Raw genomic sequence first — 13,116 nt, 5'->3', positions numbered from 1 at the left:
AAATTATCCTCCCAGCTTATTTCCTACTCACTCTTCTGTACATATTGGCCGGTCCTTCAGCTCCCTCCCTCTAATCAAAAGTACTAACAATTGTCATCTCCTCACCATAATACCCTTGAAGATACTGTTGAGTGTCTTAACAGTTGGCATGTATGCAAATTAAACTATCATCCTAGTCTTCCTAGAATCACTCTTCGCGAGTACAATGCAGTAATAGGTACATCATGCTGAAAAGTGAACAATAACTAACCCTTAAGTCCCCCAAGTAGAATCATCTATGTGAACCCTTTCCTGCCGTGCGCACATTTGGCCAATTTCGTCAGAAAGACCAAGAAACCGCTGCCAAATCCCGAAGAACTAAAAAGGCTGCAATTTCTTGTAGAGTTAAGAAATAAGCGTAATGGTCACCAAACATGATCAGAAGTATGAGGAGATATACAATTAGAGAAGCCCTAGCGCCCGAATAATAATATGAGAGAGACAGATAGAAAAAAAGAAGATTACATTCCCAGAGAAGATATATTTACGGAACTATTGCCATTGATAATATGCCACCATAAATTACAAAACCTAGCAACGAGTGACAGAACAGAACAAGAGCATCTGATTGAAAGAAAAATAAAAGGCAGGAATTTTATGCATTCAAGATCTCAGGAGAGCCAAATAAAGCACTATAACAAACATAAACACAAAAACGATCTTAATTGATATACAAAAAGGAGGAGATTCGTCAAACGATCAAACGCGAGACGAGAAGACGGGATCGATCGAGCGGTTGCGCACCTAGTTTCACGAAAAAGGAAAGACAGATGATCGACTGCAGATCCCCTACCGCTTGCTATCATAGTCGACGATCTCGGAGTCGGTGACAGAGCGCGAGTGCTGAACAATGGAACGACCGATGGAGTTGATCCAGTCCTCCTTCTCCTTCTCGGAATCGGCGATAAAGTACATGGTGTCGGAGCGGGTGGAGAGCTCGAAGGCGTACTGCTTGTTAAGGACATCCTCGGCTCCCTTGACGGTGAGACAGGTGGCGACGGGGATGACGCCGCGGGAATGAGAGGCGCGGGTGACGGCGGAGTCCTTGAACCAGAAGAGCTTGCCCTGCTTCAGAACGAACCAGCGGCGGCGCCAAGTCTTGATGTACTCGCCTTGCTTGGTGAGCCAGCCGGCGCGCTCCGGAGTCGACCAGAACTCCACCCCGTCGGATTGGTCGGGCTTTTCCGTTACGCGCGACACGGCTCGCCACAGGTTCGCCATCGACAACAGCTCGATCAAACGCGATCACAAGGGAGGCGATGGACGGAGCTTATATGATGTCCCCGCGGGGCAATGGGTCGGATTCTTTTTTCTTTATTTTTTCCTTATCCTGTTTCTGTGTTTCTATTTTTGTTTTTGTTTTACTTTTGGTTTCAGTCAGTAGTTTTTTTTTTTTTTTTTTTTTATTCTTATTTTTTTTTTATAACTCAGAATTCTAGCTGGAAGCGTTACTCTCACCATTGAACGATACCAAACCAAGGTAGTTACAATTTTCTTAGGAACAAGATTAAACTGCACTTAATACTATTAACAAAGAGATACACCTTATTACAAAAAATAATTTTTAAGTAATATTATATTAAACTATCTCTAAAATGCAAAATATGTTTTCATTGTAGTTATCATATAATAACTTCATAATATTAATATTGTCTTTACCGTATATATATTCTGCATAATTTTTCATTCTCAAAACCTTTTTTCTCTTGAATTAATCATCAATTTCATCCCTTTGGTTCCTAAACTACACCGATGCACCCTCTCCTAGACATTAACACTTGGCAATAAGAAGTTATATATAAACACTTTTGCCAACATCTATGCATGATTTGATTTTTTGTTAATAATTTTACATTTCTACTACAACTAAAAGAAAGAATGTATAGGCCTGAATAATCTTATAAACTGCTCTAATAAAAATTTAATATCCATCATATCCTAGCATAATTCACCCAAATGTATGCTTGAATAGTTCTTTTGTCAATCTCTTCTCCTCCTTTCGTCATTGAATCCAATTGTACTTTTATAACCTTCACTATCGTCTTATCATATAATCTTTGGGATTCTTCCCAATTATGAAAATATTTTTAGATTTTTTTTTTTTGCTATTAAATATAATGTCACATGGCCCTCTAAAAATTTTCATTTTCATTTTGATTATTCAATCAAATGTGGTGATTAAATCGGAGCACTGAGAAAAATATTAAGGTAGGAAATTTCAAAGCATTGCTCAAATGGAGCTATAAATTCTTGCCTTTCAATGATTTGAGAAAAATTTGTTCATTTAATCTCATTATCTCCACAAACATTATATTGGCCATTGGATTTCTGAATAAGATCTTGTTATTCATCATTTAGTTTATTAATTGTAATGCATGAATGCCCACATAAATAGCACACCTATTAATTAATAAATTAATTATGTCTACACATTTGTTAGTCAATAATTGTTAGAAATATAATTGAACAATTAATTAAATTAAAATAAAATTTTTTGAAATTACCTTTTAAGCATGTGATAACAAAATGTATAGGACTATTATCTTAACATCACATAGAAAAATAACTTATTAAACTAAAATTATCGGGTGACATTTTATAATATTCAAGGTTAATGGCTAAATTAATTCAAATGTATCGCATGTTATATTTTATAATATTTTGTTAGTAATGAGAAATTTAGGATTGAGGTAAGAATGGAGGTCTTGGGTCACAAGGCTTCTCATTTTAAGAGAATCGTCACAACATATACTTTATGCGGAGAAGTTATTTCTTTGAACTTAAACTTATAATCAATCTGTTGACTTTGGTGCAATCTCAAGAGGGGGGTGAATTGGAGATTTAAAAAATTTATCCCCTAGGTTCAATTAATCTAACAATAGTATCACATAACTTAGGGTCTTTTTAAAATAGACTCAATTCCCCAAGCAAGTATGTATGCAAATATTTAAAACAATTAAAACATTCACAGCAATTTAAGTACTAGCATACATGTGCGGAATGTTAGGACCCTGTGAGCATCCAGATCAAAGTGACACCAAGAATTTTATGTGGTTCGGTCAATAACGACCTACGTCCACGGAGCACACACTAACTATTCAATAACTCGCCGGAAAATGTTACAATTCTCTCTCTCTCTCTCTCTCTCTCTCTTCCTCCTTTCTTCCTCTCAGCTCTCTCTGCACTCTCTGTGCTCTCTCTGCACTGTGTTGTGCTGTTCTGTGCCATACATCTTCCACAACCCTCCTTATATAGGCTTGGAAGTTACATCATGATTAAATACAAATCAATTACAATTTAATCACAAATTGGAAGTTTATAATCAAGAGATAAATAGAGAATAAATCCATGCGTTTTCTGACTCAACAACAACGCGTCTCCAACTGTGTTTCTGGCTCCATCTCTAACAATCTCTCACTTGGAGACAGAGACACCTACTCAACCAGAGTATCATGAATAAATGATGTGCTCATAACATATGTCTTCAAACATTAAGACCAACTGAAGTTGAACACAACTTCAGTTTCTCTGTAGTCACCATCTTCCTGTCTGCTCGATTCCTGCGGACTAATCTGATGGCTGTCATCTTCACAACTAGTGTAAAAATGCCAGTGTAGTCAATCCCTTCCTTCTACTCAAAGCCTTTGACTACCTACCGAGGCTTGTACCTTCTGGAGCCATCATGCTCCTCTTCGATTCTATACACCCACTTGTTGTGAAGGTCTTTGGGTAACTTCCACGTTCTGTTGGAGGTGAGGGACTTCATCTCATCCTTCATCGCAAGCTCCCACTTGCTCGTATCTGCCACCTGATATGCTTCATCATAGCATTCGGGCTCTCCTCCATCTGTAGGAAGTAAGTAATCAATATACCTTCTGTCTAGTATATGTGACCGAGTAGCTCTCCTAAGCTCCAGAGCTGGAGTAGGAGATGGTGGTGCGACAATCTGCTCCACTAGTTCCTCCACCTGAGGATTCTCGGTATTCTGCTAATGTGTCCCAACACATTCATGGGTGTTTATCTGGAAACTAACTCTCTTCTGTTTCCTAACTATACAATCCTCACACATGTTAACTTGCACTGATTGTAGACCACTCAATTTTCCTTTTGAGTGCATCACCCTGAGTCCCTTCTCGCTCATGTGACCAAGTCGTTGGTGCCAGATGTTGCTGTCGTCATTTCCTGCAGCAACTAAAATAGACATGGAGGCGTTGGAGGTTAGAAAAAGTGTTTCACTTTTCTTACCTCGTGCAATCGTTAGTATACCCTTTGAAACTTTCCATTCATTGCCAATGAATTTCGTCGTGTATCCCTCATCTACCAGCTGACCTACTAAGATCAAATTCTTTCTCAGGTCTGGAATATACCTGACATCCTTCAGCTTCCATACTGACCCGTTTATATTGATCTTCACAACTCCCTTGCCGATTACGTCGCAAGGTTGATCGTTGCCAAGGTACACCTTACCAAAATTACCTGGTGTGTACTCCTTTAGGCAATCTCTGCAACATGTGGCATGAAATGAGGCTTCAGAGTCTAAGACCCAAGACTCTTGCTTGCTCTCCGAAGAGCATATCAACATCTCATCATTCTCAGAAGCAATATTTGCTTCTGTCTTTGCCCTCGTCTCAAATTCTTTCTTCTGACTCCTGCACTGGTTCCTGTAATAACCAGTCTTTCCATAGTTCCAACACTCAATAACTTTAGTGCTTTGGGAACCTGTGTCCTGAGTACCTTTGGGATTTCCGAATTGAGACCACCTAGGCCTAGATCTACCGCGGTTGTTTGATCGTCCATGCCTGTTTCCTTTGCCTCGACTCTCCATGTTCAAGGCTGAACTCAAATTGGAGCTATGGTTCGGCTGCATTCTTATTTCCTTCGTCAAAATCATGCTGACGACCTCATCGTATACAAGCTTCGATTTTCCTACGGAGCTACTGATGGCAATGACGACACCATTCCAATTTTCAGACAACTGACTGAGAATCAGTGGAGCCCGAATCTCATTATCAAACGTTATCCCGACTGAGGCAAGTTGATCAGATAACTCATTGAAGTTATTCAGATGCCTGCTGAAACTCTCACCTGCAAACATATTCATCGTAAATAGTCTTTTCATGAGATGTACCTTATTTGCGGCTGAAAGCTGCTCGTACATATTTGAGAGCGCATCCATCAGAGACTTGGTGGATGTTATATGCTTGATATTGAATGCCACAGATTTCGACAACGTCATTCTAATGGCTCCGAGGGCTTTTCGATCAAGCAACTCCCACTCGTCCTCGTTCATGGATGTTGGCTTACCCTTCAATGGTAAGTGCAATACCTTCCCAAACAAATAATCCTCTATCTGCATCTTCCAAAAATCGAAATTGTTTCCGTTGAACATTTCAATTTTTGAGCTCTTTTCATTCGAAATCTCGATTCGCTAATCTAGATATGGAATTAGCTCAAATGGATAGCACGGTTGGATCCAAAACAATCGAAAACCCTAGATATGGTTCAAGTCGCTCTGAAAATAGACCCAAAACAACCCCGAAAAGCTCAGTCAAAGTTTTTCAGTCAAACCTAGTCAAACGGCCAACGTGGCAACTGCTGACAAGGCGCTGACGTGGCACCCCTACTGACGTGGCAGAGGTGGGACCCACTAGTGGTGTGGCGCTGCCATGGTAATGTGGGCCCACTAGCTGACGTGGCACCTCTGCTAACGTGGCGTTCTTTTGCTGACGTGGCAGTGCATGCTAATGTGGCAGCTCCGGTTGACGTGGCGCTTCGCTGACGTGGCCGATTCTAAGTGGCGGATTGGATCCGGTTCATGAATTCAGATCTCTGGTCAACTCGGGTATAAGTGCTTGACTAGTGTGGGTCGGGTATTTAACCGGGTCGGGTCTGGACGAAACAGGCTAAGAAGACGCGTGCGGCGCGTGGAGAGGCGTCTTGCTCCGGCAATACGCGTGCGGGCACGTGTGGGCTTGTCTGAACTCCATTCGAGCTCTAGTGGACACCCTTCTCTTCGTCTCAACAATCTGAATGCGATGGTGGCCTCAAAACACTGTTTCAATCTACTGGACAGAGTTCTGAATTTCGGGATCACTTCCGATCTGGCTTTTCTGCTCCAACCGGGCTCTGATACCACTTGTTATGACCCTATGAGCATCCAAATCAAAGTGACACCAAGAATTTTACGTGGTTCGATCAATAACGACCTACATCCATGGAGCACACACCAACTATTCAATAACTCGCTGGAAAATGTTACAATTCTCTCTCTCTCTCTCTCTCTCTCTCTCTCTCTCTCTCTCTCTCTCTCTCTCTCTTTTCCTCCCTTCTTCCTCTTAGCTCTCTCTGCACTCTCTGTGCTCTCTCTGCATTGTGCTGTGCTGTTCTGTGCCATACATCTTCCACAACCCTCCTTATATAGGCTCGGAAGTTACATCATGATTAAATACAAATCAATTACAATTTAATCACAAATTTGAAGTTTATAGTCAAGAGATAAATAGAGAATAAATCCACGCATTTTCTGACTCAACAACAACGCGTCTCCAGCTGTGTTTCTGGCTTCATCTCTAACACGAAATTGAAAGTGCAAAAATTAAACAGAGAGCCGATACAAACTATGCTATCGGAGTTCGGTCAATACTGCCTATGTTCCCGCATTGGCTCACAAGTACAAGGATTCCACTACGGCTCACTTAACGAGTGGAGCAACACCTAATACAATCAGGTCAAATTAACGCAGGACTGATCTCAACCTTTACAATCAATCCTTCGAGGCTAGATTAACGCCTCATTAGGCCACCACGCCTGGATTACAACCAATTCACAATACAAGATGTGTGTAACGTCCCAAAAGTAATTATTACAGGAGGGTGTAATGATTCCAAAAAAAATAAAAATAAATAAATATATTATTAATTAATAATAAGAATTTAATTAGTTAATTGATTAATTAAATAAATTAATAAAATTAATTAATAATAATAACAATTAAATAAATAAAATAATTATATATATATATATATATATATATATATATATATATTACGGTAACTTTTAACTCTTTCAGGAAGTATCCTAAAGGAGATGCTCTGAAATCGAGAGAGAGCGCAACTCTCTCTCACTGTAAAGACCCGAAAATTTAAAAGGATTAAAATAATTTAAAAAATAAATAAATAAAATAACAGATAAATAAATAAAAGGAATGACGTGGGAAAATAAAAAAAATTAAAATTAAATTAAATTAAGATAAATTAAATAATTAAATAATTAGTTATTAAATTAAATATTTTTACATTGGATTTAAAAAAAAAACTAATTGAAATAAGAGAAATATATATATGGTTAATATAATATATAAATATATATATGTATATATATAATAAGTATATGATAAGATATATATATAGACAGAAGAAAAGTAAAAGAAGAAGAAAGAAGAAGGAAGAAGCAGGAGAAGATGTCAGGCACCACCCCCCCGCGCAAACTTTCCTGCGTTCAGTACGCGCAGCCACTCCTCTATCTCCGCTTCTCTCTTTCTCTCAATTACTCGACAAGTTTGCGATGGATCGGGAAACGGAAAGTGCGGTTGGAATCCTGGTTCCGCTGTCGACATTTCTGCTGGAGCAGATTTTTTATGGGAACGGCTTAGGCACTGCTCCTGGGGAAAGGTAATTTTTTCCCATTTTTTCAATTTCGCCATTAATATGTGGTTAAATCGACGAATGGACACCACCACGGGGTCCTAGTCGTCGTCATCGTCATTTTGACATAGGTAATTTGTCAATTGGGATTTTCTAGGCCTTACTCCAAAGTGAGAGTGGGATTTGGGAAATTTGGCAATTTGGCTAAATTTAAGGGTATTATTATTTATTTAGGAATTATGGCCCTAGGAAGTATTAAATTAATATTTTATTCAGGAATAATTTATTAGAATTAGGAATTTAATTTCAGGGTCCGGATGAGCGCCGCAGGTATTTTTTGGAATCCCTGTTGGCGTAGTTCAAGAAACCAGGTAAGGGGAAAAATATATATTAAATCAGAATTTTTATGAATTTAATAGAAAAATAAATTGTGTTATATGTACGTGTATATGTTTCGATATAGGTAAAATGCCAACTGTTTAAATTATATTTTTTTTTCCAAGTTTAGGGTTGTTTATTAGATATGTATATGCGAAAATGAACTGATGAAAGTGAGAAATATTTTCAGGATAATTAAGTAAGAAATGAAAGGTATTTTTAGTATATAAACATTAAATGTTGGTTGACTTATTTTACAGGCAATGTATGAATTTTACTGTTAAATTGTGTGGCATGAGATTCTGTGCAAATATATGTTAAATGTATGACATGCAGGCTAAGTAAGTAAAGCAATGAAAATAAAATATGATATAGACAATGTTGCCTGTGTATGTTAAATGCAACCATGTAAATGTAAGACAGCTGAAAGAGAACCATGTTAGCAGATCTAGTACACTTCTGTATAGACTAATTGATGACAGCTAAAAGAAGCTGTGTTAGCAGATTTAGCACGTTTCTACATAAACTAACTGATGATGGCTAAAGACCAGCTGTAGTACGAAGTAATGAAATGAAATGTTATGTAATGAAATGACTGATGAAATGACAATGAAATGAAATGACAAAGGCAAATGATGTAAATGGGAAAAAGTCACTTAAAGTGAAACAAAATGCAAAGTTAAGTTATGAACAGGAATGAATGTGCATGAATGTATAACGACAGAACAGAATGATGTATTATGATATTAAAAGTACGTATGTACATTGAACATGTTATGATTGGCCGAAGCATACCTTTCTCTTGAGGGCTTGCTGAGTAAGGCGAGTGCACTAGTAGCTACAGATGTGGCAATAGCCACATAACGTACTAGGGCAGAGGGAACCTACTTGTATGGGCAGGTAGAATTCCCTATCCTTAGGGCCTTTGCCGATAAACTATTGTTGAATGCGTGAGTACGAGATTAATTTATCACTTGAGGACTTACTAAGTAAGGTAAGTGCCCTGGTATGCTTAAATTGTGACCTTCGGGTTGCCAAATGTATCAGAGCAGAGGGGTGCTACTTGTATGAGCTGGTAATCACCCCTATCCTTGGATAATCTCGTGGGTTAAACATTTGCATGTGTTTGATTAGGTTCAGAGAATGGTTTCAGGAAATTATGTTAATGATTTGTAAATATTATAAAATGATATGTATAATCTCATGTTGGCCACACACTGCTTTAATATATGGTTTCTTCCCTTACTGAGATGTGTCTCACCCGAATATAAATTTATCTTTTTTTCAGGATTTCATCGAGATCGAGCTTAGAGAGCTCGAGGTTCTATAACATTGTTGGGGAATATAAAAAGTAAAGGGTATATTTCTATGTTAATTTTGAGATGTACAAAATTTATGTTTTACGTCCTTATATTTTAAGTCTGTGGAGAAAAGAAAGTTTGTGAACATACTGAATTATTTTGGGAGTTATGTAGATTTATGGAAATGCAGGTGTTGGATGATTTAATATGGATTATAGTTAGAATTAGTAAACTCTGGTTTTATGTTATATGGAAATTATGATCATGTTTTCCGCTGCGTATGTTATGTTAATTATGGATTATTAGGTATAACGCGCCGGACCCGGGTTTAAGGGTTCGGGGCGTTACACTCACTCTCGTTTCTCCCTCATCTCTCTCCCCCCCCTCTTCAATTTCATTTTTTTTTACCTTCATGCCCTCACCCCCTTTTCTCCTTTTATTCCCTTGGCCTTTTCTCCCTTCTTTTCTTTTTCTTTCCTTTACATTTTAATCCCTCCAACCTCCCTTCAGCATGTCAGTGCCTCACTACCAGCGTGCCAAGAGGACCCAGCTACATGGTCGGGTCAAATCTTTTCTTTTTTTTTTTCTTTTCTTTTCTTTTTTCTTTCTTTTTTTTTTTTCAGCGCACAAGCCCAAATTTAACCTTCCTACAACTCGTAACTCTCAAAACTTAAAACATAAAAATTGTATAGAATTTTCTCGGCTTTCCACAACATTTTGAATTATCTTGATCGGAATTCGGCCGAGAAAGTTACACTCAAATTACGAAGTAATATTTAAATAGTCCATAAAAACAGCCTATGGTAACTTCATGTCCGATTTTGACCTTGATGCAGTTAGTATTTCTCAAAATGCGAAACACGGAAGTTGTAGAGGGTTCTCTTAGCTTTTTATATCATTTTGAATCATCTGAATCGGAGGTCGGATGAGAGTTACGCACAAACTACAAAGTAGTGTCGAACTCTTTGCGTGCATGGCTCGGCTTCCTAAAATTATCTTTTAAATGTCCATGAAAATCTCGCATGCTCACAGCCTTTATTTGGACTCCGCCTTACGTACACAACACCTCTTCATGCTCATGGACCAACGTACATATTTAATGTCCAAAAATTGTCTTACAATAATAGGACACGAATGGCCGTAAATTTATGACAACAATAGGTTATTTATCTCAAGGTTATCAAATGAGTTCGACATTAAAATATTAGAAATAATTAGGCATTTAATTAAAATTATAATCATCAATGCACGAATTTAAACGTCTAATTACACATTTTTGACTCGTAATCATACACCGGTGGCGGGCGTCGCAGCTGTTGCGAAACTTGTAACATGCGCAATAGTAGTAATGGAGAAGAAGAGAAAAACAGGATGCATGGGAAAATCTTGGAAGCAAAATTGATCCCTCGAACTCATATCTAAAACTTGAAGTGGAATTAATTTGCTTGGGCTGGCGCATGCCCTCTTTAAAATTTGTGTTAGCTTTATACTACATATGTAGCTGAACAAACATAATTCATCAATTAATAATTTAGTCACATGTAGTGGGTGCATATGTCAAAATTTCACGTTAGCTTTTGACACGTTGACTTGGCCCTCCATAACATACGAATCCAATCGTCTTATAGCTAAGTGTCAAAAATTGGAGAATGCACATAACTTTGTGCCACGGAATGACTATTTTCACACATTTGTGAAAGGACTGTGCAGCGCTGGCTAAAGTACTCTTGCTTAACTAGTCAATCTATCTTTCTTTCTTTTTTTTTTCCTTTTTTTTTTCTTTTTTTTTTTTAACTAAAGGAGGGCAACACCTCCAATTATTTATTGATATACTCTCACTTTTGGCAAAGGAATATCGTGGTTACATGACAATCATTAAGAGATTACAGATAAAAAAAATATTAAAAGTCTCCCAAAAACAACATCAACAACTAATCAAAACAGGACTACAAATTCAACCAAAACTAAATAAGAAAAAAATGTAAACAGGTCTATCAACATTGATCCACGAAATACTTTCATTAGCATTCAATCAAATAAAAGTCGAAAGATACCGAGACCAGACTGTCTCTACATGTTTAGACAAATGTTGACGGAACCTTCAACGGATAATAGCCGAGAACAGGTTTTCTAAAATCTTCAGTCAAATCATCAATGATTAGAGTCAAATTGTCGACGGTTTCCTCCCAATATTGATTGTACTATATTTTTATTCTTTGTGTATGCCATTCACTCAAAGATATTAGTCACAAAACACAACATGTATGCATATGTTAACTGATTCAAAATAATGGTTCTTTCATTCTAGTAGATGTGACCTAATTAATCAGTTTCTTGTGTATTAAAATATTTAAAATTAGTCCAATGCTCTTGCAATAGTTTTTTTTTTAAGATAAAGTAGTACTATGTTGTTGATCTGTACTATGTAAAATTAAACAAAATCTAATATTATTTTATATTGTTTTTTATTTCAATTTTACAAATTTAAATTTAAGTTTTCAATCCCAAACTTCTAAAATATGATTATGGATTTGTACTATGTAAAATCTAAACTGAAAGAGTGACCTCATCGATGAGTCTGAGATTTCAGAAATTATGTAAATCCATCAGTATCTTTTCGTCGACGAGCCTATGCGTCTCGTCGCCGAGCCGCAGAAGAGACTTCATCGATGAGAAATGGAGCCTCATCAATGAGCTTCGTTGTTTTATCTTTTTTAATTTCCTTTCTCTTTTCTTTATTTATTTTTCGATTTCGGGTATCTACAATGGTTCTTTAAAAGTATAAAATTAAATGAAATAAATTTTTAAAAATAATAATAATAAATTGAAATCAATGAAAATAAAAGGCCATATAAAGTCAAAAAGCAAAGCCCACGTCCATGAACCCTTATTGCACTGAAAACAAACTCATGCGGTTAAAAAATATTGATAACATTGAAATCACATTGTTAATTAATTAAATTTAACAGATTTTAATTATCTAATATATTTTTTTTTGGGACTAGTTTTAGTTATGGTTTGATTTAATTAGTGAGAGCTTTAGTTATAATCTTTTAATTACAGTTTTATAAAAAAAAAAAATTTATAATGTAGTAAAGTCGTTAAGTTTTGATTATTGAAGTGAATTTGAATTTGTGTATTTTTGCTAAAAACCTCTTTTCTCTTGCTCATATTCTTCTCTCTAGTAGTATTGGTCATTTATTTTATGGAAAATTAAGATGGCAACAATTATATTTTAAACATAACTTAAAATTTGAATAATTCTATCCTTGTACATTGATAAGTCTATCTGAATTAAGCAATAACTTCAATGAAAGATATTGAAAGATATTGTGCAATTGAATCACTCAACATTTGTTTTCTATTATATTTTTTTTCCCGAAATTGCTTATCTTGTAATTTTTTATTATTCAAAAATAATAATCAAAGAAATAAATAAAGTAATAGCAAGTTCCCAAAATAGGGAAAATACAAAATGGAGGCAAAAGAAAAGTTGGTATTTAGTAATAACTCATATTTTATTTTTTAAAAATTTTAATTACATACAGTAAATTTTTATTTTTTAATAATATTTACTATAAAAATAGTAAAAAAAATTCCTCATTTTACTTTCCTTCTCTTTTTTCTTTTGGAACAAACCTTTAAGTCAAAAAAAGCCTTCATATGGCATAGTGAATACTACAACATGGAGAATTTGTTGTAGACCTGCCAAAGCGGATTGAGTCTAATAATCTGTGGCGGATTATTGGATGAGA

At 36.3% G+C, this 13,116-nt stretch overlaps 1 protein-coding gene across 1 annotated transcript; it reads right to left on the bottom strand.

The window, feature by feature from the left end:
* Positions 1-522: 522 nt before the first annotated feature.
* Positions 523-1,379, bottom strand: LOC131166989 (pleckstrin homology domain-containing protein 1). The gene has a single exon (XM_058125699.1). The coding sequence runs from the start codon at positions 1,258-1,260 to the stop codon at positions 829-831; it is 432 nt and encodes a 143-aa protein (XP_057981682.1). The 5' UTR covers positions 1,261-1,379; the 3' UTR covers positions 523-828.
* Positions 1,380-13,116: the final 11,737 nt, after the last annotated feature.

Source organism: Malania oleifera, chromosome 10, assembly GCF_029873635.1.
Source record: "Malania oleifera isolate guangnan ecotype guangnan chromosome 10, ASM2987363v1, whole genome shotgun sequence".
NCBI lineage: Eukaryota > Viridiplantae > Streptophyta > Magnoliopsida > Santalales > Ximeniaceae > Malania > Malania oleifera.
Note: the sequence above shows the minus strand (reverse complement) of the source record. Positions and strands in the feature narration are given on the sequence as shown.